Consider the following 25,519-nt stretch of genomic DNA (forward strand, 5'->3'; position numbering starts at 1 on the left):
ATAACCCCCTTGGATACTTTCTTTACTCCGCCAAGTAAGCTTAAGATCCAACAGCAGTAGAAACATTTCATTCGCCAGATTTGTTTTCCCCTTTACTCCCAACATATCAATCAATCCCCCTGTCTCATCTCTTTTTTGTAAACTCAAAACTGGCCCTCACGAGGTAACCCCAAGAAAAAACACATCGCCTATAAAGATATACCCCAAGAAATAGTAGTAAGTCACCACTCCAAACAGAAACAAAAAAAAAATCAAGCTGGTTCGCGTTAGAGGCCGTTAGGTCGTCCCGCTCCCCCCCCCCCCGTGATGCGTCAGTCCCTGTACCATCTTAGTCCCGATACAGACTCTCACTCGGGCTTATCGGTACGCAAATCTACCGCGCTGCCTCCGTCTAACCCCAGTGTAAGTCGAGTTGTTTCCGATTATTGGCGATGCTGTGTGCTGATTGGAAACTCGCCGGGAGCGGCCGCATGTTTCGAATATCAAAGAAAACTCCCGCGAGTCTCTTGCAGGGGGCACATGTATATATCCTCTTGCCACGGAAGTCAAAATCGTCCGGTCTTCGTCTCTCTAGACATTCCCCATCAGTGCGTCACTTGCATGATAATAGCACCAAAAATACCACCCTCCCTCGATGGCCCCAGTCAAAAGCCGAACCCCCTGGCGCCGATTTATTCAATCAGCTCATGATCGTCATTGCACCGTACGTGGGCGACCACCTCCGGAATGCTGGCCTCTCGCAGAATAAACCCATGCTTCTCCACCACGATTTCACCTCCCAGAGGCCCTCTCTCATACACCATGCCTCCTTGCTGGGCATGTCCTCCCCGCAGCCACCGCTGTAGACTCAGGGCTGTATTCGCCGCGTTAATGGCAACATGCCAGTTTTCCAGCCCAATCGTCATCCAGCCGACAACAGACAAAGTCTTGATGAACCGTGCAGGTGGTGAATTGTGGCAGCTCGGCACCGCCGCCGCCATGACCCAGATGAAGACGCCGACCGCCGTCTTCCAAAACGGCACAGTCACCTCCCACACTAGCTCCCAAAGCTTCAAGAAATCAGTCTCTCCCAGGATCTCGGTAGTGGGGACCCGAGCAATGATGGCGCGGTAGTAGACAGAGGCAGTCACACGGATACAGCGATACATGGCGTCATTCTTGGTCCTGGCTAGCCGAGCACTCGCACTCTCTTCCACGGGGGCGGGCGGCGAGCCGTTGGAGGACGCTGCATCGTGGCTCCTTGGCGAGGATGTGTCGTAGTCGGAGCTGCTCGCTGGGGAAGTGCCCGCCCCCTCGTATCCGGTAGTCTCCCACATGCAGTCATCACCCTCGTCGGCCGGATGACCCGTCGCCTCCTCTTCTTCGTAGAGTGGGATGTTTTCCGGCATCCGATCCAGCCTGTTAAGCGCCCACAAAGCGGCGTCTGTCACATTCTGCAGGTCTTGCGCGGTTGGCGATGGAGGCAGGGATTGCACGGTCTGTATAATGAGTCTTACATCGTCCAGGATCTGGGCAGAGCTTCGATGAAGCTTTAATGCCGATCCCGGGTCGACAAAGTGTGGCCAGCCAGATAAAAAGGGGGAATTAAAGGCGGTTTGATAAGGGACCATGAAGTCATCACGAAATTCAAATTCACCCTGGCCGTAAATGTCAGGTTCGATATCATGAGCAATGGCAATGGCAATATCGTGACTAGATGGGTATGAAAAGTTAGCACCACAAAAAAATCAACCAGAGAGGACAGGCTCAATGGCTACGTAGTAGTGAAAATGGAACGACGGGGGGAGACGAGGTGAAACTACGCGTTGGCTCTTGCACATGCAGTAGCACGGCGACTGACAGGCCACGCTATCAAAATCAAGGGGTGGGTATGCAAAGGGGAAAAGGGCCATGATAGTACTACAAACTAGCGGGAGAGCAACACTCACATGAGCACGGTTTTGGCTAGAAAACCACCCATTCCAAGGTCTTGGAGACCGCCCCTCATTCTAATCATGGTCTTGAGGCCCGCCATGTGGGCACGCAGTTCTTCAGTGGTCCCCCAGTACCAGGAATCCATGACCATCTGGGCGGCTCCCATGATGGCAGCATCGCCGGTCTGTGTCGTGGTAGAGCTTAGGTGCTCATTGAGCATACGGTGAACCACGCCTTTGTAGGCCCAGACAAGCATCTTGGGCACTCGGCCCGTCTCCTTGAGGAAGCATACGGCCGTGTAGAGCACTATCTGAAGCAGAAGAGGGTCCTTGATGGACAACGGAACCCAGTGTTTCATAAATCGACTTTCAGGATCAGGGTTTCCGTCTATGGAAGCCTTGAAGCGAGATAGAAGTTGGAGATCTGTGAGGAAAAGATTCGTGTTAGTGTCAGTGGCCCGAATTTCATTACCTTGCTCCCCCCCCCCTGTTCGAGTCTAAGCTGGTTGCCCCCCTTCCAAGCTCTTTGAAAATGCAGCACGCTTAAAGACAGCACTAACACCAATGCTTGTCTCTGCGCCACCCTGATGAGGTATCAAGGGCGATTTTCTATGACTCCATGCACACAGGCATGCATACACATACTTACGGTAATAGGAAAGAGAGGAGGGGAGAAGGGGGAAGGGAGGGGGATTTGTCACGTACGTATTCGGACGAGCTCAATGTTTAACCTGGTTGGCTCCATAGGCAGGTTCCGCAGTTGATCATCCAAGCCTCCAATCATGGCCGGCGGTTGAGCTGCCTGCTGCAAGGCGCGCATAAGTTGAGGACCGTCGATGCTCCATTCGTCGTTGACGATGCGATTAGTGACCTTTAAGCGAGCCTGCAGGATTAGACGCAGCATGGCAAAGACAGACTTTGGCTTGAGCGTGCCCGTCTCGTCTGTGACTACGACGCGAAAAGGGTCCGAGGCAGACCCGGCAGACGACCTGTGCGAAGAGGCATCCTGGTCGTGTGAAGAGCGAGAAACGACCTCGCCTTGAGCAACTACCGGCGCAGCCGAGAGCCCATCCGCGATACCGCTGGCGGCGACGACGCCCTCGACCTGGAGAATGGCATCCTGGATGTCGGACAGGTTGAGATGGGCGTAGCCTCCTTCCAGCACAACCTTGACATTTTTAGAGGCGCTCCCTGGAGATCCGGCACTGGCAGGCCTATGAGAATTTGGCGGTGATGTCAGCTTATCATTCTAAACGGTCAACCTTTTGAAAAGACGGGCAAGTTGTGTGTGCGTCAGTGTGCTGTAAGAGGCAACGGCGTTATAAGCCAATCTCCTCCCCCTTCCTTTCTTTTTCTGGCTTTCCCTTGTCTATTCCTTTGTGTTTTTTTTCCCTTTTCTGTCTGGGTGCGTGCGTGCATTGGCACCCGATTGGGGAGAGACAGACAAGAGAGAGCATCTACCGGCGAAGCTCCAAACCAGGGGAGTGGGTTAGGCTGTTCGGCCTTGTGGGGGAGCTGAAGCCGTAGTCTGTCCATTCCCCACAAGAGCTGTCCTCCGAAGTCCCTGTCCTGTCTGGCCCCCCCAAGGAGATGGATAAGGGTGGGAGGGACGTGGGATGGTGGCAGACGAGTGGAGAGAGGATGATCGGTTCGGTTGTCGTCGTGTGGTTTGATGGGTGGTTGATGGGCAGGGCAAATACTAACCTCTTGTTGCTTCGTTTGATGTTATATTCGCACGTCGGCTGTGGGAATCGACGGACGCAGTTGCTACACGGTCGGCCTTGGTCGCACTACAAGCCATGCTTGAGTCAGTTTATGTCTTGTCCCAAGCATTCATTTTTTCTCTGCTTCCGTCTTTTCCTTCTTCTTCTTCTTGTTGATCATTATCATCATCTTTTCCGTCTAAACAGCCCACACCGGGTTTAGAGAGGATTTGCGGTCGCTTCGCTCTCACGCTGCCCATGTGCCACTGGTCGGTGACGAGGATTCGGAACATGCCCGTCCCTGCCAGCTCCAACCGCAGGGGGTTCGGACATTGAACTTTATATCTAGGACTGCTGGCGCCCCGGGAACTGGGAAATGGGAAAATGGAAAATCGCCCCCAAAAAAGCTCTGGGCAGCACCAGCAACAACTGCATCTACTAACCTTTTGCTTGCGACGTCGACACTCGGTGCACGAATTGCCCCTAGCCTTGATGGCCATGTTTGCGGCTAACCGGCGATGATGGGGCATCTGCCCCTGCACCTGCATTGTGTCGGACATTAAAACGTGAGCACCGGCGCGCGGCCGATGGTGTAGCGAAGCCAGAGAGGCGGAAAAAACAAAAAGTAGGTCAAAAAGGCCGGAAGCGAAGCTGATGGATGCGGTGAGGAGCAAAGTCGAGAAGGGGAGGGGAAAAAAGGAAATAAAGCGATGAGAAGTCTAATAAAGCGCACGCGCTGCTGCTCCCTTCCACACCAAGACGGACAGACGGAGCCCTCCAGCTATTGCAGCTATTGGTAACTCGAGTGGTCAGTTCTGCAGCGACCCGAAGATGACGGTTTTGACGGCTCGCGCCGCTCCCTCAGCCGCAGATTCGTCGAGATTCGGCAGCTGGGCCTATCGCGTCGGCAAATGCGTGCGAGTGTGGGATGGTGGTTTGGTTTTGGACAAATTGAGCCTTGGGCCCCTAGCGTGCGGCTGCAGGACTGACTGCAGGTTATGTGTGTGCAGTGCGTGCAGACTGCAGATTGGATTGGATCCAGGCTGCAGTGCAGTGCCGTGCCGCAGTGAGGTCGAGACTCTGTCGAGGCTGAGATCAGATGGCGCCAGAGAAGGGTCGCAGCGGTATGTATCGTGTGTGGGTGCGTGTGTCTGTCTGTCTCTCTACTGAAGCTCGCGTTGTGTCGCTGTCGCAATAGCCTGATGCACCGAGGAAGATGGTGGAAAAGGAAAGAAAAGAAAAGAAGAGATTAGGAGGATATCCGCCGGCCACAGGCAGCGAGGTGGGATGATGGGTGAGGAGGAAGAGGAAGTGGAAGAAAGAGGTTACAGAAGAGGGTCGCACAGAAGATGACAACGATGGCCGCCTGGAACAATGCAATGCATGCGTCTCGGACTTGTGTCGCTCTCCCTCTTTGCCACGCACAGACTTTCGAAAGGCCAGTCAAGCAAGTCAAGCAGAGCCGAATCAGAGAGAAAGGCTCTGTCTGTCGGATTGATTGATGCGAGTCTCACAAGGTCAGCGAGTACTGATTGTAGCGCTCCAGCAGGCGCACCGGGAAGCAACTCCAGCGATTCGGGGGATCAAAAGGGGGTTGTCGTTTCGTTTCGTCGTCGGCAGTCCAGGAGCAGGAGAGGAGACCAGGCGGTGGTGGTGGAAGATCTGTTTCCCCAATCGTCGTTTTTGTCTCTGTTTCAATCAATCCCTGTCTTCCCGCTTTCCCCTTCTTCTCTTTCTTTTTTTCTCTGCTTTTTCTATTTTTTTTTTTCCCTTCTGATTCTTCTTCCCTTCAGCACAATCCGCGCATATTCCTGGATCGAACAAGACGCGGGCGATTGCAGCGATTCGGATGAGGGCGAAATGATCGGGTGTAACGCCAATAGGGAGCAGGGCAAGGATGATGCGATGCACGAGACCCGGCAGCGGCAGCGGCAGCGCTGGTCAAATCTCGATTGCCCGGCCTGGTGATGTTGATTGGACGGCTCGACGGCATTCCAGGGAAGGGAGAGAGAATTGTGAATGGCCACGGCAAGGCAAGGCAAGGCAAGGCAAGGCTCTCTGGTTTCGGGTTCGGCGTCGGCCTCGTGGATTCTGTTTCGCTGTGTCTCTTTGTCCCGAATTGCGACGGAGAATTGTTCCGCCTTTTCCCCTTGTCTTTTCCCTGTCTCTTCCTATCCTCTGCTGTAGCTGTTTGACCCTGTGGATATCTCCTCCCTTTTTTTTATGAGTCTTCCCTCTGCTGTCTCTTCTAATTTTACCGTCTTGTCTGTCGCAGGTTTCAACGATCGCCGCCGCGCTGCAGAGAAATCAAATGGGATTTGCGAAAAGCGCAGCCAGCAAGTTCAAGCTGCCAAGCGGGTTAAAAGCCGGTGTGACAAGGGCGGCGCAGAGACTAAATGGCATGGTCTGATCTGGCCCGTGAGCCGGTGGCTGACGGCCCGTTTATTAAGTAAAGGCAGCTCGACAAGTTCAATAAGCCGCTGGAGCCCTGGAGCTCAGTTTGTCTGTATTCTGCAGGCTTTGGTTTTAGCGCCAGCAAGTGAGGGGAATGGAGGGTTACTCTTCTCTCTTCCATGGATCCTCCTTGGCTCCAGCAGAGGCTCCAGAGGGCTGCAGCCTTGAATCCGCTCGCCTTTATTCCCCAGAATGGCGCCGGACGGACCTTGATGAACCCTTCGATCCATTTCTATTCGTCTTCATTAACAGTATTACAGTGCATCTTCCATTGATGGCTGCTGACGCTCAATCCCGCATGTACTAACTAGACTATAATCTTCCACGCATTCTTCTGCGCATCCCATCGCATCACATCAGCATCAACGGATCCATCGATTCCAACGCCACCATCCCACTCTGCAACGCCAAAACAACCCCATCAATCTCGAACCTCAATTCATCCACAGACGATCCATCCATTCAAACAACCATCTCCTACGAACTATCCCGTGCCCATGTGGGGATACCCTTTCCCGCCCCTCCCCGCGCATCTCGGCAAACCCGTCCATCCTATTCGACCGAAAACTCTCGATTATTGTCTCGCCTCTTGGTTCGAGATGGAATCGTCTACCGAAACTGTGTGTTGGCGCTTATTCTTCATTAGCCTCCCTTTTTTTTTTTCCTCTGCTCGGACCCTTCGACCAACGACAGCCCACACAGCGCCGCCCATCCTATCGTTCCCCTCCCTCAACCAACAGCACTTTTTGCACAGTTCTGGAACTTTTGTCCGCCCAACCGGTCTATCGAATTTGCGTAGATGGAATGCCGTGGAGACCGCCTCGGTTAGCATCCAAGGCCGTACATAGAAACATCTTGATAACTCTCAGATTCCATGCATGTAAGAAGCCAAGCAAGCATAGCCTCGAAACCTCGATAAGCTACACGCTAGATCGACATTGTTAACAATCCTGGTGAGCTGGACCCTTTTGGTCGCGTTAATGGCCTCCGAGCAGGCAACCCTTTCATAAGCCCTTGAGAAGGATTCATCGACTTCTTGGGTAAGGCGCTAGCTAAACTCGTCCTCCATCAGACGTCCATCCATCCATCTTGTAAACCACGCCAAGTACCATGCATGTTGTGTTCTATGCAGAATCAAACACAAAACGTACTCATTCCAGGAGATATCACATACCAACACTGTAGTATCTTGGAATACTCTTCACATATTCAAGCACCAACAAAGACATGATCATCTCATCACGTTTAGGAAAATCAGAAGGGAAAAAAATGATAAAATATATGTCCATGAATAATGAATATGCGAGGGCAAAAATCGAAAAAAGGTGCCCCCCATCTAAATTTAGAGTACATGCATCTAATAAGTGGCGTCCAATACGGAACAGAACAATTGCCGTCTGACTACTGCTGACTCGTCGATCTGGATCCAAGCAACACATCATTTTTCCCATCCATCACAAAATGTTTCGCCTGCCTTTCCCTTGCAGCTCCCGTGGATCGCAGCAAGCCACCGTGGTGCACTATGCCAGATCCTCACTGGCCACCCGTTTTTATATCCCGCCTCTCTACCTCCCTCCCTCCACAGTCACATCTCATATTCCCAAAAGGAGTAACTGTTTTTGAGCCGGAGCCGCCGCCGCCGCCGTCCGTGGTATCGATCAAAGCAACATGTTAGTCGTAAGAACAAACAAAGATCCAACCCTTGCTCCGCTTCCTTCCTCCCAGAAAAGTAAAAAAAAAAAAAAAAATTATGGACAATGAAGAAAAAAAAGAAGAAGAAAAAATCATGGCATCGTCGTATCACAAGTCGTCATCCATAGCACCCGTAGTTTCTTCCCCTACTCCTCACCCACTAATACTGTAGATAGTCCGGCTTCCGTGCCATGTTGACCGGAGGCGGGCCTTCGTCGTCATCAACGGGATAAGGTGGAATCGACGTCTCCGAATCTCGCGGTCGATGGCCGTATTCGGACAACGGAGTCTTTGGTGGCAGAGGCGGCGCTGTTTTGGAGGGTATTGACAGCGGCTCAATCCGAGAGTACTGTTTGGGAGGCACCACGGGCAGCTGATACTTGGACTCTTCGTCGGGGCTCGTAATGGCAATCGGATCATCGGAATAGGCGACCCTGTACTGGCTCGGTGCCGGCGACATGTCCACAGTCTCCTTTTCAGATGCGGGACTGACGGTTCTGCCGTAACGCGAATGTCCGGTGCCTGGCCGGATATGATCGCCAGAAACTCTGGGGGAATTCAGAGTATTTGCCTGCAGGTGTAGGCTGTCTGCCCCTGATTCAAAGGACGAACGACTCGGGGGGCTTTGTGGGCTGTGGGAGAGGAAGCCAACCGGGGAGTCGCCGGGCAGCTCTACAGCAAATGGCTGCTCAAAGTTGTTCTCCGATGTCGACTTGACCAACTCGGGCACAATAGGATTGCTTCGTTGTTCCCACCGTATCTTTGCCCTGTGAATCTTGGCCAGCCTGGTCGAGATGCCGTGGATCATCTGCTGCTCGTCTGGGCGTTGCATGTATCGCCGAGTGCCAGTGCTGATATCGCTCAACCGGTTCCATTCGTTCATTCCGAACTCGCCGACTCCCACCTCGACATTGAGGCGGTAGTAGTTTTCGACATTGACTCCGCGCTTGGCCAGGTGCTCGTGGAGCATGTACTCGTGGATCTTCTCGCAGCCTTCGATTTTGGAAATCATCTTTCTCCGCGCCTCAGCAAACTCGCCCAGGAAGCCCTCATACCACACTTGCTGGTTTCCATCGCTTCCACGAGGGCGTTTTCCGGTGCCGACGCTGACAAACACTCCGACTTCTCGTCCTGGCCACTCGTTGATGACAGCCTCGTCCAGAGCCTCGGGGGAGGGGTTGAAGGTGCCGGCTCCGTCGTCGTGGAAGACTGACTGACCAATCTGGACGGGCTTGAAAGCAAGGCCGATGGAGCAAGTTGCTCGTCCAGCCTGCCAGATCTTGCAGTCGAATTCCGGCGGTGGCTCTTTGCGAGAATCGTAGGACCGTAGCAGTACGGGGGGTGTTCCTCGTCCGGATCCTTTGTACATTGCAGTCACGGCACTATATCATTTCACCAAGTTAGCCATGTATACAAAAAACAAATGGCGGGAAATTCGGGTTCTTACGTCTTAGTCCTATTCTCTCTTGCATCGTATAATCTTGCATTACCATTTCCGTATTTCATATTAATGGCTGGCCGCGTGGAGACATGGCCGGAAGTATGGCGTGCACTGAAGCTGACGGTGCTGGCGTTGCTGGAATGTCGCTTTGGGGATCCCGACGAGCGGCGGGAATCAAGCGGGTTGACGACTTCTGTCTCGGTGTCGTTTCCCTCCTTGTGGTACACGGTGTGCTCCCAAACTCCCTGCTTGATGGCGTCTTCCAGCCTGCTGGCCTTGAACAGCGTAGATCGGTATGGGATGCCGGCAATCGTCTTGTCGGTTTCGAACACCATCTTGGTCATGCGAACGTACAGCTCCTTGCAAGTCTCCAAGTCCAGACGCAGCCTGCCCAGCATGATGGCAATCAACCCGCCCGTGCCGGTACCGACGATTAGGTCGAAATGATCGCAGGGCTTCGGGATTTCATGTCTGCGAGGCGCGCGGCCTTCGATGTCGACAAATGCGCGGTGCATGAGTTCCTGGATGATGATGAGCATGGAGTAACCACGAACGCCTCCTCCGTCTGTGCGAGTTAAGCATTAGCAAAGTTATTCGACGACATAGCAAAATGAACGATGGGGGAGAGGGAGAAGGAGAGAACCATACCGAGAGACAGAATGCGCAGAGGCGGCCCTTTGGTGGTGTCCGACCTCCGGACTCCGTACGAGTCCATCATTCTCGATGCGAAACAGTCGCCGACCGGTGTGGATGTGTGTCGGGCTCTGAGATGCAAAGATTCGGATCGGAGAATGTCTTGTCGCGATGTGTGAGAGAGAAAGCGATGCTGCTTTGTTCGGGTCGAGATTTTGCGCTTTGAGCGTCTTATCAAAGAGGAACCACGTTTCTTGGGATGCGACCAATCAATATCCAGTACCGCCTAAATTCTTTTGGTGCTGATTCGCAGTCAAAGTCGCAAGTCGTAGTCGCAAATTCGGATGCGCTGGGTTTGTTTGCAATGTCCAGATTCCACAGGCTTCTGTTGCAATATGTCGCGCGGTCGGTGATGATCAGGTGAACAATAGAAGAACAGAGTCGGAAAGATAAGACAAAGAAGAAGCTAAGGTAAGGTGAGAGAACAAGCATGGAACCCTCGGGCAGTCATGATGAATGAATCATTTCTCTTATTACCTGCACACTTCTACCCAAACGGTGCCGTGACGCAATCGCCCGGACATAGCAAGTCTAGGGCTGCTAATAAGCATGGATGGAAAGCGGAGGGGTGAGGCGAGGGGCGAGAGGCGCAGCCGAAGAACCGCTAAGCAACGTCACAGGGCCGTTGGCGGGAACTGTCACGCCTGTGGGCCGCTACAGAATAGCGCTACAGACATCCATGCATTGATGGAGCTACAGTTATAGAACGCCCGAAGCACGAACGAACGGCTGTTTTGCTTTGCATGCGCGCTCAAAGGACGATCCGGTGCGCTGGTCAGGAACGGGCTTCCCGGGACACGCGAAGCTTCAAGTACCGAAGCTGCCGTTGGTCGGAAGATGGATAAACGGCAATAGATGCGGTCTTTTCTTCTTCTTTCTTTCTTTTCTTTTCGTTTCCTTGTTTTTTGAGGGAAAGGAGATTTTAATAAGTTCCGAAGGGAAGCGATTCCGAAGAGAAGCGGAGAGAAGGCCAGCCCGGAAAATGGCTGAGAGAGCCAAGAAGCTGCGAGAATCGAGGCCGGATGCCAAGTCTCACTTGTTGCCGTCACGAGGAGGCCGGGTGTGACGGCTTCAACACGATACGATATGACAGTATTCTATACACGTGATTTCATTCTCTCTCTCTCTCTCTCATCTCTGGAAGCCATAGTATCTGGCATTATTACAGATACAGCTTCTCGATGTCCATTTCGACCTGGAAAACCCTTGTTCCTGTCCTTCTCCAAAAATCCATATTGATCTTCCTTCTGTTTCTGTTCGTCACACCTCTACGGCGTAGAGTCAAACGCTAACGAACCCCCCCATGTCTGTGTGGGTGCTTTGTTTCGTGGGGGATGGAAGTTTTGCGAGCCTTTGGGGGCTGTGCAGGTTGGGATCCCATTGAAGGGTGCCTGGCGGGGCAGACAATGTGAGACACTGGACTGGATGAGTGGATGAGGATGGAATCCAGGCCACGTGATGGCTGCACATCATGATACCAAATTGGAACAGTCTGCTCGTCTCTTATTTCAGGTTCAAGGGTTGCAAGGTTACCATCAACAGAGTGTAGATGCCATCAGATCAACGCCACGGCTAGCCCTACACTGAAGGATGGGAGAACAGTAAGAGCTCTCAGCCGATGTAAGACTCCGATATTGAGGTCAACGTACTATCTACATCTCCCATTGGCACAGGTGGTAAGCTGAGAAAGCCCTTTGTCAGGAGGATGGAAAAGATTACACAATCTCTCAGACCGACTGCGCCCCGTATTCCGCAAGGCTTCACGGCTACGAGCACCCGTACTCGGGATGAGAATCTCATTGCCCCTTCTAGGACGTGCTGCATCGCATTGCATGTTTATTCCATCACGGCATTGACGCGGCGACTGACTAAGACGGCATCACCAGCACGGCCCAAAGTTAATATGATACGTGTAGGTCAGTCAATACTAGGCCTAGTACTAAGGCAAAGACACATGCACGTAGCGTCTTTACGTCAGGATTTCGTATTCATGCTACCACAAGTTCCATCGCCACTGTCGACATAAAGAGCATGAGGCCTCTTAGGAGGACGTTCATTTCATTTCACTTCAGAAAGCTGAGTTCAAGAGGCGAAGAATCGGTGAGAGGTGAGAGCAAGGGTGAGCGTGGATGACTTCGCTTCTCTAGCGCTGGCGGCTCGAGGCGCAGACGGCTGTCTTGTATATAATGCATGCCACGTATGGAATCCCTCGAATGTGTAATCCGGACGTGTACCTGCATCAAGCATTGTTATTGTTGATAAGGTTGTTAAGAGCTGATAACTTCAATCATGTTGACAGCTATGGACCTTTGTTTGCTTGGTTTCACGGCAGAACAATTGAAGACGCGCGAGACAAAAATAGAATGTGGCTGCAACGTTAAAAGCCTGTGGCTGACGATCAAGTCAAAGTCAATTACGCGTAGCTGCTAGCATTCGCAGGCACGGTGGCAAGTTCTTTGACGGATTAGCACCTATGAACTCTGCACAGCTCCCACTTCGTCACGGTAAACATACTGTATGTATACCTGAATGGGAGAGTCGCGAGATGATCTTTAACCACTACGAATTTGAAAAGCGTCCTACGGCTCCTGATTCGGCAGCGTGCATTGCCACGCTTGCTTTAGGAGACCTGAATCCCAGTCTTCTGCCGCCGACTCAGCCTCGCTGTACAACCTATCACGTCTCGTATACGATCCCAGAGTTAGTACTCCGTAGGTACAATAAAATCCCAAAACGCCTTGATGAGAGGAATTCAATATCTTGCGAACAAGAAAGCAGAAGGAAACGAGCTTCTGCAATTGAGTCTGTGAATGCCGCCGGAGTCTTTAGTAGCGACGCCACTTGGAGCTTTCAAGGTGCTGGAGGATGGAGCTGCATGTCGGCATGCATTGCATTGGCTGAGAGGCCAGCTTAGCTGACACTTTTATTAATCTTTTATTAATCTCTGCCCTACCGGGCAATTCAGCCCTTTCGTAGCATGCTGGTGGGCTGCAATATATGTAATAAAGTATTCATCATGAGTCGACGACGCCAAAGGATTTCATATACTAGCATTGATTGGTGTGTGTACGAAAAATAAGGGAAATGTGTGAGGTGCACCTATCAATGGGAGCAAGGCTAAGAGATTGGGTGCACAACACCATTACATACGTGTAGATGGTAGCTACGAGGCTGCTGTACGGTATGCGTGGTGATATGTGTGCCATCGTACTCACATGTATTGAGTGACGAGAGCATCCCCCTTCCCTCCCCCACTTCATGTGCCATGAATGCCTCGAAAATGGCGTTTCAATGCCAGCTGCGGCGATAATAACAGCCGCAAGGGCTATTGACATGTATTAAAATCCGCACGGGTCAGGCGCAATCCGACTCTGTGGCGCGTCAGAGGCAATCAAATGAAACCCAGGCTTGCCTGGACAAGCTGAACTGTGCCGCGGGTTTCGTCCGCATCATTGCGTCGGGCCAGGGCATGTCCCGTCCCGCAGGTTATTTGTGGATTTGAGCGCAAACAGTTGTCACTAGTAGCTCTTTGCCGACAAGACGTGAGATAGGCACAGCATGTACGAGTACTGTACAGGATGTATATCGTCATGTTGATAAGCTGCAAGCTGAAGCAAGCACATTAGCCGCCAAGTGTGTGAGCAGCACGGCGAAATGATAGGCGGCAGTGTGTCTGTGATGGACGTAGACTCGTGCGTGGTTTCAGGCGGCATGGCAGCCTCCCCATTTGCCAGGGACGATCCAATGACGTGCAGAGGACTCGTGCAATAGGTGCTGAGTGATGATGATATTACGAGCACTGTAGCATCCCAAAAGGACAAAAATATATTTGATCCTGGCTGGGAGGATAAATTTACTCACCTGCAGAAACGAGTACCCGCAAGTGCTCACAGACCAGGCCTACACTCGCGTACATACATGTACTCGGATGGACGCTACGAGTACAGTTGAATTGACGGCACTAGCAGTAGCAGCACCGAGCTTCTGCAGCTTTTCCCAAGTACCTGGTCGTGCTGAATTTGGGACTCCAATAAAGTCGCCACTGGCTCCAGGCACGGGACGAAGGCGTGTGTTGATGATGGAGCCCCCCCAAGAAAACGACTCAGCTCAGGAATCAATCCATCAATTCATCGAGAGCAAATCACCAGACGGTGAGCCTTGCCTCGCCCACCCACGGCCTCACGGCTTCCAAGACGAGACACGCTGATGCCGCCACATTGTTACCCCATGCGAGCTATGCCCGGCACAGCCTAGAGCAAGGACGCGACGTCGAAACGGTAAATTGGCAGCGAGTTTCGGCAGGCCGCTAGCTATGTAGTCCCCCAGGCGAGGGCGAGGTGCCCAATCCAATCAGACTTGGCCTGGTTCCATCTGGGTCTCTTTGCAACTTTTTGGTTTTTTTCGGGCGAGGCTGTGAGGTGATTCGCCCTGGGCTGATGGCCGAGGCTAGACAAAGACAAGACGAGAAGCAGCACTGAGGGCAGCGAATCAAGCAGCCTCTCAGGCAACGCGTCAGCCCACACACGGAGACAATCCGCTGCAGTTGGTCTAAGCCGAGTCGAGTCAGCTGCGTCTATAGAAACATGTACGAGTATGTACGAGTACCTATTCGTGCTGCACGGATGGATTACGAGGGAGGACGAGATTCGAGGTCCTTGGCCCGGGTGGCGTGGCGTGGGTGTGCCCGGGGCTGCGGTCCTGGGAGCCGGGCCTCGCTGCTGAAGAATTTCAGAAGTTTGGAAACAAGGCACGTTGGATTTGTGCATGTGTGTATGTACCTATGTACATCCAAGTACATGTATATGCGAAGTCGGACCAGTCACCATGTACAAAGGAATCAGTGCAAGTCAACATGACATGTCAGGTAGCGGACTTGACATGTTTGCTGGTCCCTTGCGCGAGACGAGATTGGGATGGACAAGGTCAAGGTGGCTTTCGATGTCTGGTGAGTTTAGTGCACAGGGCTATAATGGGATTCCTCACTTTCAGTGATTACAGTTGAATAGTACATCAATCCCGACTTGCATCTTCTGGGTACGTGTGTCATTGATATGACTGCTGGGGCCGGGCATCCTTCGGTGTCGGGGGTGCCAAGTTATGTGCGTATTGCCGTGAAGGGCACCCTTCAAGTTTAGTACGATACGGTACTGTCCTGTACAGGGCAACCAGTGGTTGGGCAGGAATACATTGAACCGATTGCATTGCATCAAGTGTCTCGAACGTTGTTCATCCTACAGGGAGTCAAGGATCAAGACTACATGTATTCATCACCTGAGAGTCTTTACGAATTGAACTATCAGCCCGTACGGTAGTGAGAGCTCTGTGGAGCGCCGTCATTGACCATTGATTCAATATATCGACGGGATATGGGTACTATTGACTGCTAGGTACAGGTACGGATCTAGTTTGAGCCCTATCTGCTCACTTCTGCGGCAGAACCGAAGCATCTTGCAACGATCATGATACATCACTTACATGTACTACACCAAGATACCTCAGCTGTATAGTAGACTTGCACAAAGCAAAGCACCTCGTGTTTGTTTGTGTGTGTTGCACCAGATGCACGCATGCATGCACCATATCCTCACCTGTATTTGCCCGAGCCGCAAAGAAAAAAGTCAAAAGAAATGCCCAGTATTAGAGCAGCCTCAAGCACCCTGGACAGATTAAAAATAAAAAATAACCGTCACAGCTTGCGAGCCTCTTGCACCACCCCTTGCCCTCAAGGTGTCGTTTCATCCAAATAAAACGGCCCCCTCTCTTCTCTCCTCTCCTCTCCTCTCTCCCGTCCAGTCGCAGTACTGGTTGCATGTGCCGAACTGCGCGCTGGTACATGCGAGTACCTCCCGGCTATTTGTGCGGCACTCAGTCCGTGCCTGTGACATCCAATCCAGTGCCGTCCAGTCAATGGATGTCATGTCATGTCGGATGTCATCAATGCTACATGTACATGTACATGTACCTGTACCTGAGGCCGCCACTGGCACTGGCAATGCATGGCCTTCGATAGGCACAATCATGATCAATCAATAGCTCAACTGTCAGGCCTGCCCTGGCTGGACTCGCACAAGCCCAGAGCCAATTGCTCGCCACAGCAGATCAAAGCAATCAATAGCATCAAATCAGAAGCAATTAAATCCAATGGGGAATGAAAAAGAGCTCCAGCTTCTCTGTGGACCAGCCCGAAAGGCTCTCTCAGCAGTCTCCGTCAAACCTCGCCTACGGGCCAATGGCAGCGCTGCTGGGGCCTGCACAGCCAGGCGGCCCGCCAACTAAAATATAGCGGCTTGCCCTTCCCTGAGCGCCCCCAGCGCCGGAAGCCGTCGGCCAGTGGCCAGTGGACTGGACCCGGTACCGCCCTCGGTAGCGCATCTCGCAGCGCCTACAGAGTACCCAGTACCACCCGACTACCAAGTACCAGTACCAGTTACAGCCAGGGCCCGCCCAAGGTCAACTGGCTGCACTGACGATTTACAGCCTCGCCCGCCAGGCCAGAGCCTTGAACCACAAACTCCCCTCCCCCCAAAACCAAAACACCCAGCCTTACCCTCTTCTCGCTCCTTTGCTGTCTCACCTCATACTCTGCTTCTGCTTCTCCCAGCCGGCCGTCGTTTTGCTCCTGCTTCCTCGTCCTCACTCCCAGCCTCGAATCCCCCCCAATTGCCGCGTGCTGCTTCTCTCTCGCCACCTTCAACGCTGTGCACGCCTCGTCTTCGCTGCATCAATTCAGCGGGCGTTCGAAAAGCTGCCGACTGCTCCGCCTGGCCTCGCCCAGCCTCAGTCGTCCGCCAAAAAAACTGCAGCTGTCACAACACCCATCTCACCTCGTCTCGTTCTGTCTCTCAACGTCTCACGTCGCTTTTTCCTCTTGTCTTCTCTTCTCGTCGCCGAGCCCGTCGATGGAACCGTCCAGTAAAAAGCGGAAGCTGGCTCCCAAGGTCAACACCTCTGTGGCTCCCAACCCTCAGCCTGCTGCGCAGTATTCCCACGAAACGGTTAGCCTTGCGTCTCTCCCCCAACATCTCGACTACTTGCTGCTACCGTCTCTTTTCCATCCGCCTCCTCTTTCCATCGTCTTCTTCGCCCTCACTACATGCGCTCTCGCATTCGTTGCTAACAGTTTGTCGCCCATTCCCAGCCGCCACAACAACAGCCTTACCCCGTACACGATGCTCCGGTTGCCGAACGACAAGACTTCGAGGCCTTTGCGCGTCATCTGCAGGATGCGGCCATGCTGATACAGCGCCAGACGGAGCGCCCGCCTCACAGCGACGTCTCCGTCTTGCTGCTGAGCTGGGAAGAGGATCGGACAGTGGACGAGGACGTTGCCGCGGTAGAACAGGTCATGCAGAAGCAGTACGGCTTCACCACGCAGCGCTGGCAGATCCCCACCGTCCCAAACCCAAGCATCAAGCTCGGCGTCCAAATGGCGTCCTTTCTCGAAAACGCAAGGCCCAACCACCTCCTCATTATATACTACGCTGGCCACGGATATGCCGGCCCCGATGGCCAGCTGTATTGGGCCTGGTGAGTTTCATCCTTGGGCGCTCGCCATCCCCTGCCTCTCTACATACCTCTCTGCCTCTACATCATTACATCACCACATCACCACATCATGCGTGTCGCCATCGTCATCATCATCTCTAATCACTTGTCCATCTAGCAATGCGCGCGAGGATGCTGCCAAACTTAAATGGGATGGTGTACGGTGCTTGTTCGAAGATGCCCAGTCCGACATTCTCCTGCTTCTGGATACATGTGCCGACCCCGAACCCGCAGCTGCGGGCAGCCACGGTATGAAGCAGGCCATTGCGGCCTGCTCTCGAGAGCACAAGGCCCGACAAGAACCTGGACAACGCTCCTTTAGCTCTTTCCTGGTAGAAGCGCTTCGCAAGCTGAGCGCGGGACAGCAGCCTTTCAATGTCCAGCGGCTTTACGACGAGACTCGTGCCCTGAAGCAGCAGCAACGTGCAAAGAGCCCAACTCCCGCAAGTGGCGCAACAGCTTCCGCCTCGCCCATCATGCCCATATTCTTCACCCTGACTCCCGGCAAAGGGCAAAACTTGGTACTGGCGTCCATGGTCGGCAGGACGCCCCTGCCTCCCCTGAATGGCGTAGATGCGCCAGATGGGCAGAGTAGTCGCGCTCGTGAAGACCATCTCATCGACCCGGATTCCGTAGCTGACATCAGGTTTGAAGAGCCCCGGATATTGGTTTGCACAACATTTGTCGGGGATGCAAGTCCGGACATGTCCTACTTTCACCAGTGGCTACAGAACAAGCCGACCCTGGGCGCTACCATCGCTGTCGAGGGCATGTTCCTTGGGCCGCCTACAATGCTTCTCATCTCCATGCCCCACTCCATATGGAATGTCGTCCAGCACGATAAGGTCTGCTGCTTCTTGGGCTACATTAGCTCTCACAACATGATTCATCTGTATGAAAAGCTGGTTGGGCCTGCCGGTATCCGTCCCTCTGCCAAAGAAGTAGAGGACGGCCGTATTCTGCTGGAAGCCAGGGAGCTGGCGGCGGGAACGCCTTCGCGAGCTCGGCGGGATCCCGACCCCTATCTACACGCGGCAGCTCGAGATGGCCTCGAGTACAGGTCGCAAAGTAGTCCATCCGGGGCCGCCTACACTCCAGCCCCCCCTCGAGCTATCGCTCCAATCAAGCCAAAGGACGAGGTTGAAGATTCCGCAGAGATGCAAGAAGCCGCAGAGCAGCTCAAGGCTCTCAGTCATGTTCGACCCAGAAGTGATGATGGCCCTCCGGCTGCCCCCATTCCAGCTCCTCCTGCTGCTGCCACTGCGCCTCCCCCCGTGCGACACCGAACGACGCTTCCAGATGGCATCCCTGAATCGAGGCACATTGAGCCAAACATTCCACGCGACGTCAATGATTCTGGAGTCGGCGATGCCATGGCACTAGACTCGACCCCATTGCGTATGAAGGCACCTCGACGGTCCCTCCCCAAGCAGGAAACTAGATGTGATCACTGTACTCATGCGCCTTTTAAAGATTCCTCGTCTCTTCGGAAACACATTGCGGCAGCCCATACCCGACCGTTTCCCTGCGCCTTTTCCTTTGCCGGCTGCGCCAGTACCTTTGGATCCAAAAATGAATGGAAGCGCCACATTGCCTCGCAGCACCTCTGCTTGACGTACTATTGCTGTTCGGCTTGCCCGCAGAGCTCGGCAGAAGGCAAGGGCAATGAGTTCAACCGAAAGGATCTCTTCACGCAGCATCTCCGCCGAATGCACGCCCCGTTCCAGATCAAAAGAACCATTGCCAAGGGCGACAGCAAGCTGCAGGCCGAATGGGATGCGCACGTCAAAGACATGCAGCAGTCCTGCCTAGTTACCAGGCGACATCCCCCACAGAAGTCAGCTTGTCCCCGGAAAGAGTGTAACGCCCTTTTCGAGGGACCAACGTCTTGGGATGAGTGGACGGAGCACGTTGGGCGGCACATGGAGAAGGGCGAGGGCCAGCGGCTGGGCATTGACAAGTTGCTGGCGGAATGGGCTCTTGACGAGGGCATCATCGAGCTGAAGAGCGATGGCGAGTATCGCTTGTGCGCCACAAACGGCGTCCTCGCCGGTGGCAGCAACGGCAGCGTGAATAACGGCGTTGCTGGTTCGTCGCAACCATCTCTGGAGCACAAGGAGTCCAATGTCTCTCTGGCGGAAAATGCGTCTTCGGCGGATGAGACCCAAGCCGTGGAAGTCAAGTCGACGGATGACATGGAAATGGCAGAAGGATGAACATATCTTTCTCCACCAGCCTGAAATAGCCGACGCCATTCCCGACACTCTTCATCAAATTTCTCCCTGTGCATGTATACACGACATCTTTCCTTTGCGTCTACAAAACCGAGAATGACTCACGAAAGCCACGATACGGAAGCCTTGTTTGCATAGCTCATTGTCAAGTTTGTTTTCTTCTCCCCTTTTCTCTTCCATCCCGTCAGTCCTTCCCGCTTGCATTCATCTTTGCTATCATATTATAGTGTACTCTGAAGGTTCAAAGGTTACTACTGCCCATGGGCGTTTCTTTTTCTTTTCTCTTTTATTTCCACGTCTGGTTTCTGTCTGGCCCTCGTACTATTTTTTTTTTTCCTTTTTTCTATATTTTTTTTTTATTCTGCTATTCTCATGGGAGGCGTTGGTATGGTTTGAAACCCGTAGGGAAAGCATCAAACGGTGATAAAACGGAGTCTGTGTTTCTCTCATGCTACTGTTGAATAGTGCTCTTCGAAAGCAGGCCAAGGAGCGTTTTCTTACACGACTGTCGGGGGCATGCCTTATCCGAGCGGGAACGGCGGGGGGAGGGGAAGATACAAAGCATACAAAAACTGAATTCAATGACAAAAAAAATCGGAAGTGACTGAAAGGGGGAGGAAAAGGGAGAGAAGATGTGTGTGGTTTCCAAGCTTCATCTATCGATTAGAATGGTAGAGTAAGAGTGCTCCAGCTCGCTCGGATCAGCGAGTCTTTAAACTTTCTTTTTTTGCTGTGTGATGGGGTTTCTTTCCTTTTCTTTTTGAACATGATGAGGATGGTGATGTCCTCATCAAGGTATACGGCATGATACTACTTCCACGCAGACCACAACACCACCTACCTAAGTACCTACAGTGGATGAATGAAGAACAATTCGAAAACACAATGAGCGAGATGCTGCTGGCTTGGGAAGATGCAGTGAAATAAAATAAAAGAGTTCATCCAAAAGTCGTAATTCTTCATACACTAAACTCTACTGCTCTGAAGATACTTTATATACATGAAGCCCGACGGGCGTAAAAGGGGGGACAAAACACCATATCCACAGGTGATGCTAAGCGAGCGAAAAGACATCCTAAAACGGACCGCAGGAACAACTCCTCTAACCGATTCTGACAGAGGCAGGACCGCTAAACGGCAGGTTGACGTTGAAAGTCTGGCTGTTTGCGCTTCCAGAGCTAGACTTGGCAGAGGCGGTCTTACCGCCGATGATGGTGACCTTGGAAATGACAAATGGCACCCGGAGGCTGAACTGGCCGCCCAAGATGAAGAGGCCGTTCTTGTAGGTAAAGGTGACGTGCGTAGTGGCCTTCTGGTTGATGGAGACGCCATCGTCAAGGTACAGCTCGCCCGTCGCGGATCCTGAAGCGTCGAGAGCGATCTGAAGCTCAAAGTTCTGCTTGCGGAGCTCGGTAGTGGTGTTGGTGGACTTGACGCGCAGGGGCAGGATGGTACCGCCGCGGATGAAGAGCGGGATGGACGTGATGTCGACATTGCTGATGAGGTGGTTGGTGGCGCCGCCGTCGATGCGCGCGTGGGTGTACCAGTCGTAGAAGATGTCGTCTGGGAGGTAGACGCTGACGCTGGTAGAACCTTGTTGCGTGACGGGGGCGACGATGATGCCGGGGCCGAAGAAGTACTGCAGCTCGAGGGCGAAGGTGGCCGCGTCGTTCGGGTAGTGGAAGAACATGGGGCTCACGGCCGGCGTGCCGTCAGTGTGCTGGCGGTACAGGGCAGTGTAGATGTAGTCAAGCAGACGGTAGCGAATGTCAATGGCCTTCTTCGCGCTGCTGGCGACCGAGGGCCAGCGGTAGAACTCCTGGCCAATGTTGCCAAAGTCGTTGTGGTTGCGGTAAAAGGTGTTGAAGGCGCCCAGAGAAGCCCAGCGCGCGCAGAGCTCCTCGTTGGTGTTGCCGCCGAAGCCGCAGACGTCCGAGCCCACGAAGCCAAACTGGAAGAAGGAAGTAAAGGCCAGCATGGTGCGGATGGACACGGTGTAGTAGCTCCACTGCGACATGTTGTCTCCCAGCCAGTGACCGACCTTGGAGCCCGCGCCGGCAAAGGTGCTGCGCGTGATGACCAAGGGGCGGAGACCCGGTCGACGAGACAGCATGGCGTCGTGCGAGGCCGTCGACATCATGGTGCCGTAGAGGTTGTGGGTGTCGTACATGGCCAGGCCGTTCTGGTGGATCAGGTCTGTGTTGACGGTGTGGTTGGAGATGCCACCCTTGTCAGAGTTCCACGAGTCCTGGAAGGCGGCCTTGTTGTGGATGGCGTACTTGGGGTACAGCAGATCACGGCCGGGAAGACCCTTCTGATTACCCTTGCCTTGGTTGCTTGCACTGTTTCCATTGCTCGCAGCCGCGTTGACGACGGGCAGACTGCCGCTGCCGGTGTTGATTTGGAGAGGCTGGACTTGGCTATCGCGCTTGTTGGAACAACCGCCAGGCTGGAAATCGCAAGGCCAGCCGGGCAGCGGACGAGGAGGCGCGCGGACCGGCGGTGGGGCCGGGGGATAACCTACGGCGGCGGCATACGGGTCGGCACAGGGGAAGTTGCACGGGAAGTTGCTGGGCTCGTTCATGTCGATCCACAGAGCGTCAATGTCCAGGCCGGTCTCGGCGTTGAAAAAGGTCTGGAACTGGCCGTTCCAGTACGACTGAGCGTTGGCGGAGAACCAATCGGGGAAGACGGTGACACCGGGCCAGACAACACCGATCCAGACGGAGCCGTTAGCCCTCAGCAGGAACACGTCGTCTTGGAGGCCCTGGTTGGCAGGCGGGTAGTCTTGATAGGCGACGGCTGGGTCGACCATGACAACGTAGTGCTGGTCGTTTGCGTGCAGGTGGTCAACGAGCTCACGCATCATGGGCATGGGGAAACGGTCTGGGTCGACGGTGAAGACGCGGCGGCGGTCCATGTAATCAATGTCCGTCCACATGGTCTCGAGGGGAATGCCGGCCAAGCTGTAATTTTGAACAACTTCGGCAACATTGTAGGCATCTTGGTATCCATATCTGCACTGGTGGAAGCCGAGGCCCCAGTATGGCTGCATAGTTGGGAAGCCAGCAAATTCACCGTACTGCTGCACTGCTGCTACGGGGGTAGGCCCAGCAACAAAGTAAAAGTCGAACACGCCACCAATGGTGTTGTATTCAAGATACTGGTTGCCGGAAGCGTCCTGGTTGATCATGATGTCCATGCCGTTGGAGTTGAGGAAAAAGACACCATGAGAACCCGTGGCACGGTGCTCCAGGTAGAAGGGGTGCGTTCCGTAGAGATTGGCATTGCTGGGAATGCCATAGCTGTCCTGGTTCCACATCGTGCGGATGTAGTTGGACGTCTTGAGGCGGAGAGGGTCAGAATGCTCACCCAAGCCGTACAAGTTGGGGTTCGCGGGCAGGCTTGTCCGGAGGCGGAGGTACTGAGACTCGAAGACGAGAGAGGCAGCCGAGGAGTCAAAGAGGACCTCACCAGTTCTAGCGCGGGTGACTTTGAATGAAAAAGGGTTCGCCGTGTAGCTGAATTTGAGGTTGCTAGCCAGGGACAAGACAGAGCCGCCGGGACGAGGGAAGACAGATTCGGGGACTTGGTAGACCTGGTTGTCCTTGTCCTGGATGAGGACGTGAAGGCGGTCCTCTGAGTAACATGTTAGCTTGACAAGCTCAATTGATGATGTTTTGTGGTTGAAGTCATGTTGTGTGTGTGTGTGTGTGTGAGGGAGAGTGTTTTGCTCAAGAAGAATAAACAGCCCACTCAGCCGAGTATGTATGCCGTCAAAGCTGGCAGGGAGAAGAGTAGAGCAGTGCATGCGTCTGTATGTACATGTTTACTTACCAGTCTGGTACGTGACTTGGAGAATGAGATTCTTCAGATCAGTGCCGTACACATTGCAAGCTGCACCGGCCAGCGTCAGGTCGGCCGTGACGCCGGTGGGCGAGACGCGAACATTGGAGGCCTTGTAGCCCGGGCATGAATCCACGGAGCCTGCAACCGCGTCGTCTCTGTGGAAGAGGGCCGCAGCAGAGGCAAGCCCTGCGTACAAGAGGGCCTTCCAGTAAACCATTGTCGCTGCGAAGACGATGGTCACGATGATGAGGATGGCGGGAGAGGGTAAAGATGCTGCTCTGGCCGGGGATCGTGCAGCGCCGTCCCTGGCAGCGGCCATCTTGGGAGAGCCCATCTTTGTATACAAATTTTAATATGCTGTGCTCGTCCGGGTCGGAATCGTCCAAGACACTGAATGCCGTTGCTCCTGCCTTGCACGCTTAGCTCGTCAGCTGTCACCCTCGTCACATCTCCAGCGAGCGTGCGACATTGACATGGCAGATCCAAGTTCCAATTCCAGGCAGTGGGACGGGAGGAGGAGACGAGACGAGGAGGTGCGTGGGGCCATGCATCATATCATGCATACGAGTTGAGTATAACAAGACACAAGACACGGGACCCCGGCAAATGGGGCCCCGAAGCTGGGCTACTAGCTGGGCTGCTGGATTGGATTTGCTCATCTTGAGGCCTTGCGTACCTGAGGTAATCAAGTAGGTAATACGGCAGTCGGGTTGGTGGATGGACTCGATGCAATTGGCCGTTGCCGGGGATATTGAAGCTTGTCTCTAGCGGGAAACGGCGTTTGTGGCCGTGAGGAGAAAAGAACGGGCGCCAAGGTCGGGCGAGAGAGATTGACGAGGCTGTTGCGGGACAAGCAAGGCGCCAAGAAGGAGAGAGTGAGACAGGGCAATCAAAGGACAATTGTTGGTTGAGTTGAACGTGGGTGAAGTGCCGATCCCATTCAAGGGCAGAGTTGAACCCATGCCAATGCCAGTCAGCAGGGAGTCCTCAGGCATCTACGAATTACTACATGTAAACATTGGCATTCGATAAAAGCAACAAACAACAAAGCTGCCCAGCTCAGAGTGTAGCATGCTGGAGAGCCTACAGTACAGCAAGAATAATTACATGTCCATCTTGCAATTTCCAATTCTCATTCATCTAATTGTCTCGAGCATTCGAATAGACCCTCGATGCAACCTCGGAGCACAAGGTTCAACAAAGGTCACAAGGCACGGCGTCAAATTCTCGAGGTGCACAACCCAGCTCACAATGCGGGTGGGCCGTGCCCCCTCCTTCTCCCCAGACGCTACAGGGTTACAGGGGCTCTCAGCGGGCTCGCAGTGGGCGTTAGTGGGCTCCCGGTGGCCTGTACCTGCGCAGCTCCCCAACTTCCCCGCACCAAACTCGCCGAGAAGGGCAGTACAAGGCACCAAGCGGCCCGGGGGGTCTTTTTTTTTTTTTTTTTTGCCGGCCCTAAAACCCCAGGGCCACTTACGACCACTAAGCGAGCGCGCTGGGACAATGGCGTTTTGCCGTCGGGAATAGGTCCGGTGTCTCCTAGTATCACCGACCGCATTGTTATATGGATTATTGCACGCGCGCGAGAGACAGGTTTGATGTTCGCCACAGGGGAGGGGGCAATGGGATATTCAGGGGAACGAAAGTAAAAAGGTGCCGCTACTGTTGCTTTGGGCGCTCCATCCAGGCCGCCGCAACGGGCCGAATTGCAAAGCAAACTATAATTGATGAAAGGGAGCTGGAGGTGGAAATGAGGCACTCGGATGCTCGCATCGACTGGCGCAAGGGACCTTTGAGGTTGTGGTGGATTCATGTTCACGACACGGCCGTGGACTGGAGCCCGGAGTTCAACTTGAGTGAGGAGGTGACGGAATATTGGAAGCAAAGTATCGAGGATCGATACATGCCCTTGAGATGATTGTCAGTTACTCATTATTACATGTGAGTTCCATCAACATCTCGATTCTCCCCCACATCCAAGCAACATCAGGTAAG

At 53.6% G+C, this 25,519-nt stretch overlaps 7 protein-coding genes across 7 annotated transcripts; 2 read left to right on the forward strand and 5 right to left on the reverse strand.

Annotated features, from left to right (window-relative positions):
* Positions 1-671: 671 nt before the first annotated feature.
* On the reverse strand, positions 672-3,714 carry M431DRAFT_486451 (hypothetical protein; the record flags this gene model as incomplete). The annotated part of the gene is made up of 5 exons (XM_024916383.1): positions 672-1,692; positions 1,929-2,337; positions 2,619-3,127; positions 3,375-3,441; positions 3,618-3,714. The coding sequence occupies 5 exons, from the start codon at positions 3,712-3,714 to the stop codon at positions 672-674; spliced, it is 2,103 nt and encodes a 700-aa protein (XP_024769598.1).
* Positions 3,715-4,546: 832 nt separating this feature from the next.
* M431DRAFT_269251 (hypothetical protein) lies at positions 4,547-5,712 on the forward strand. The gene is made up of 2 exons (XM_024913938.1): positions 4,547-4,740; positions 4,815-5,712. Exon 2 carries the CDS (start codon positions 4,991-4,993, stop codon positions 5,582-5,584), a length of 594 nt encoding a protein of 197 aa, XP_024769599.1. The 5' UTR covers positions 4,547-4,740; positions 4,815-4,990; the 3' UTR covers positions 5,585-5,712.
* A 1,245-nt stretch (positions 5,713-6,957) lies between these two features.
* On the reverse strand, positions 6,958-7,721 carry M431DRAFT_269309 (hypothetical protein). Its single transcript, XM_024913939.1, has 2 exons — positions 7,245-7,721; positions 6,958-7,122 (listed from the first exon to the last, which is right to left on the reverse strand). The coding sequence occupies exons 1-2, from the start codon at positions 7,519-7,521 to the stop codon at positions 6,998-7,000; spliced, it is 402 nt and encodes a 133-aa protein (XP_024769600.1). The 5' UTR covers positions 7,522-7,721; the 3' UTR covers positions 6,958-6,997.
* A 201-nt stretch (positions 7,722-7,922) lies between these two features.
* M431DRAFT_9756 (hypothetical protein) lies at positions 7,923-9,921 on the reverse strand (the record flags this gene model as incomplete). The annotated part of the gene is made up of 3 exons (XM_024924946.1): positions 7,923-9,144; positions 9,210-9,768; positions 9,852-9,921. 3 exons carry the CDS (start codon positions 9,919-9,921, stop codon positions 7,923-7,925), a joined length of 1,851 nt encoding a protein of 616 aa, XP_024769601.1.
* Positions 9,922-14,154: 4,233 nt separating this feature from the next.
* On the reverse strand, positions 14,155-14,915 carry M431DRAFT_269327 (hypothetical protein). The gene has a single exon (XM_024913940.1). It carries the CDS (start codon positions 14,660-14,662, stop codon positions 14,207-14,209), a length of 456 nt encoding a protein of 151 aa, XP_024769602.1. The 5' UTR covers positions 14,663-14,915; the 3' UTR covers positions 14,155-14,206.
* Positions 14,916-16,795: 1,880 nt separating this feature from the next.
* On the forward strand, positions 16,796-19,657 carry M431DRAFT_499936 (hypothetical protein; the record flags this gene model as incomplete). Its single annotated transcript, XM_024917859.1, has 4 exons — positions 16,796-16,891; positions 17,035-17,423; positions 17,560-19,510; positions 19,553-19,657. 4 exons carry the CDS (start codon positions 16,796-16,798, stop codon positions 19,655-19,657), a joined length of 2,541 nt encoding a protein of 846 aa, XP_024769603.1.
* A 1,120-nt stretch (positions 19,658-20,777) lies between these two features.
* M431DRAFT_96491 (glycoside hydrolase family 31 protein) lies at positions 20,778-23,741 on the reverse strand (the record flags this gene model as incomplete). Its single annotated transcript, XM_024924828.1, has 2 exons — positions 20,778-23,314; positions 23,513-23,741. 2 exons carry the CDS (start codon positions 23,739-23,741, stop codon positions 20,778-20,780), a joined length of 2,766 nt encoding a protein of 921 aa, XP_024769604.1.
* Between the last annotated feature and the right edge of the window lie 1,778 nt (positions 23,742-25,519).

This window comes from Trichoderma harzianum (genome assembly GCF_003025095.1).
Source record: "Trichoderma harzianum CBS 226.95 unplaced genomic scaffold M431scaffold_16, whole genome shotgun sequence".
Taxonomy (NCBI): domain Eukaryota; kingdom Fungi; phylum Ascomycota; class Sordariomycetes; order Hypocreales; family Hypocreaceae; genus Trichoderma; species Trichoderma harzianum.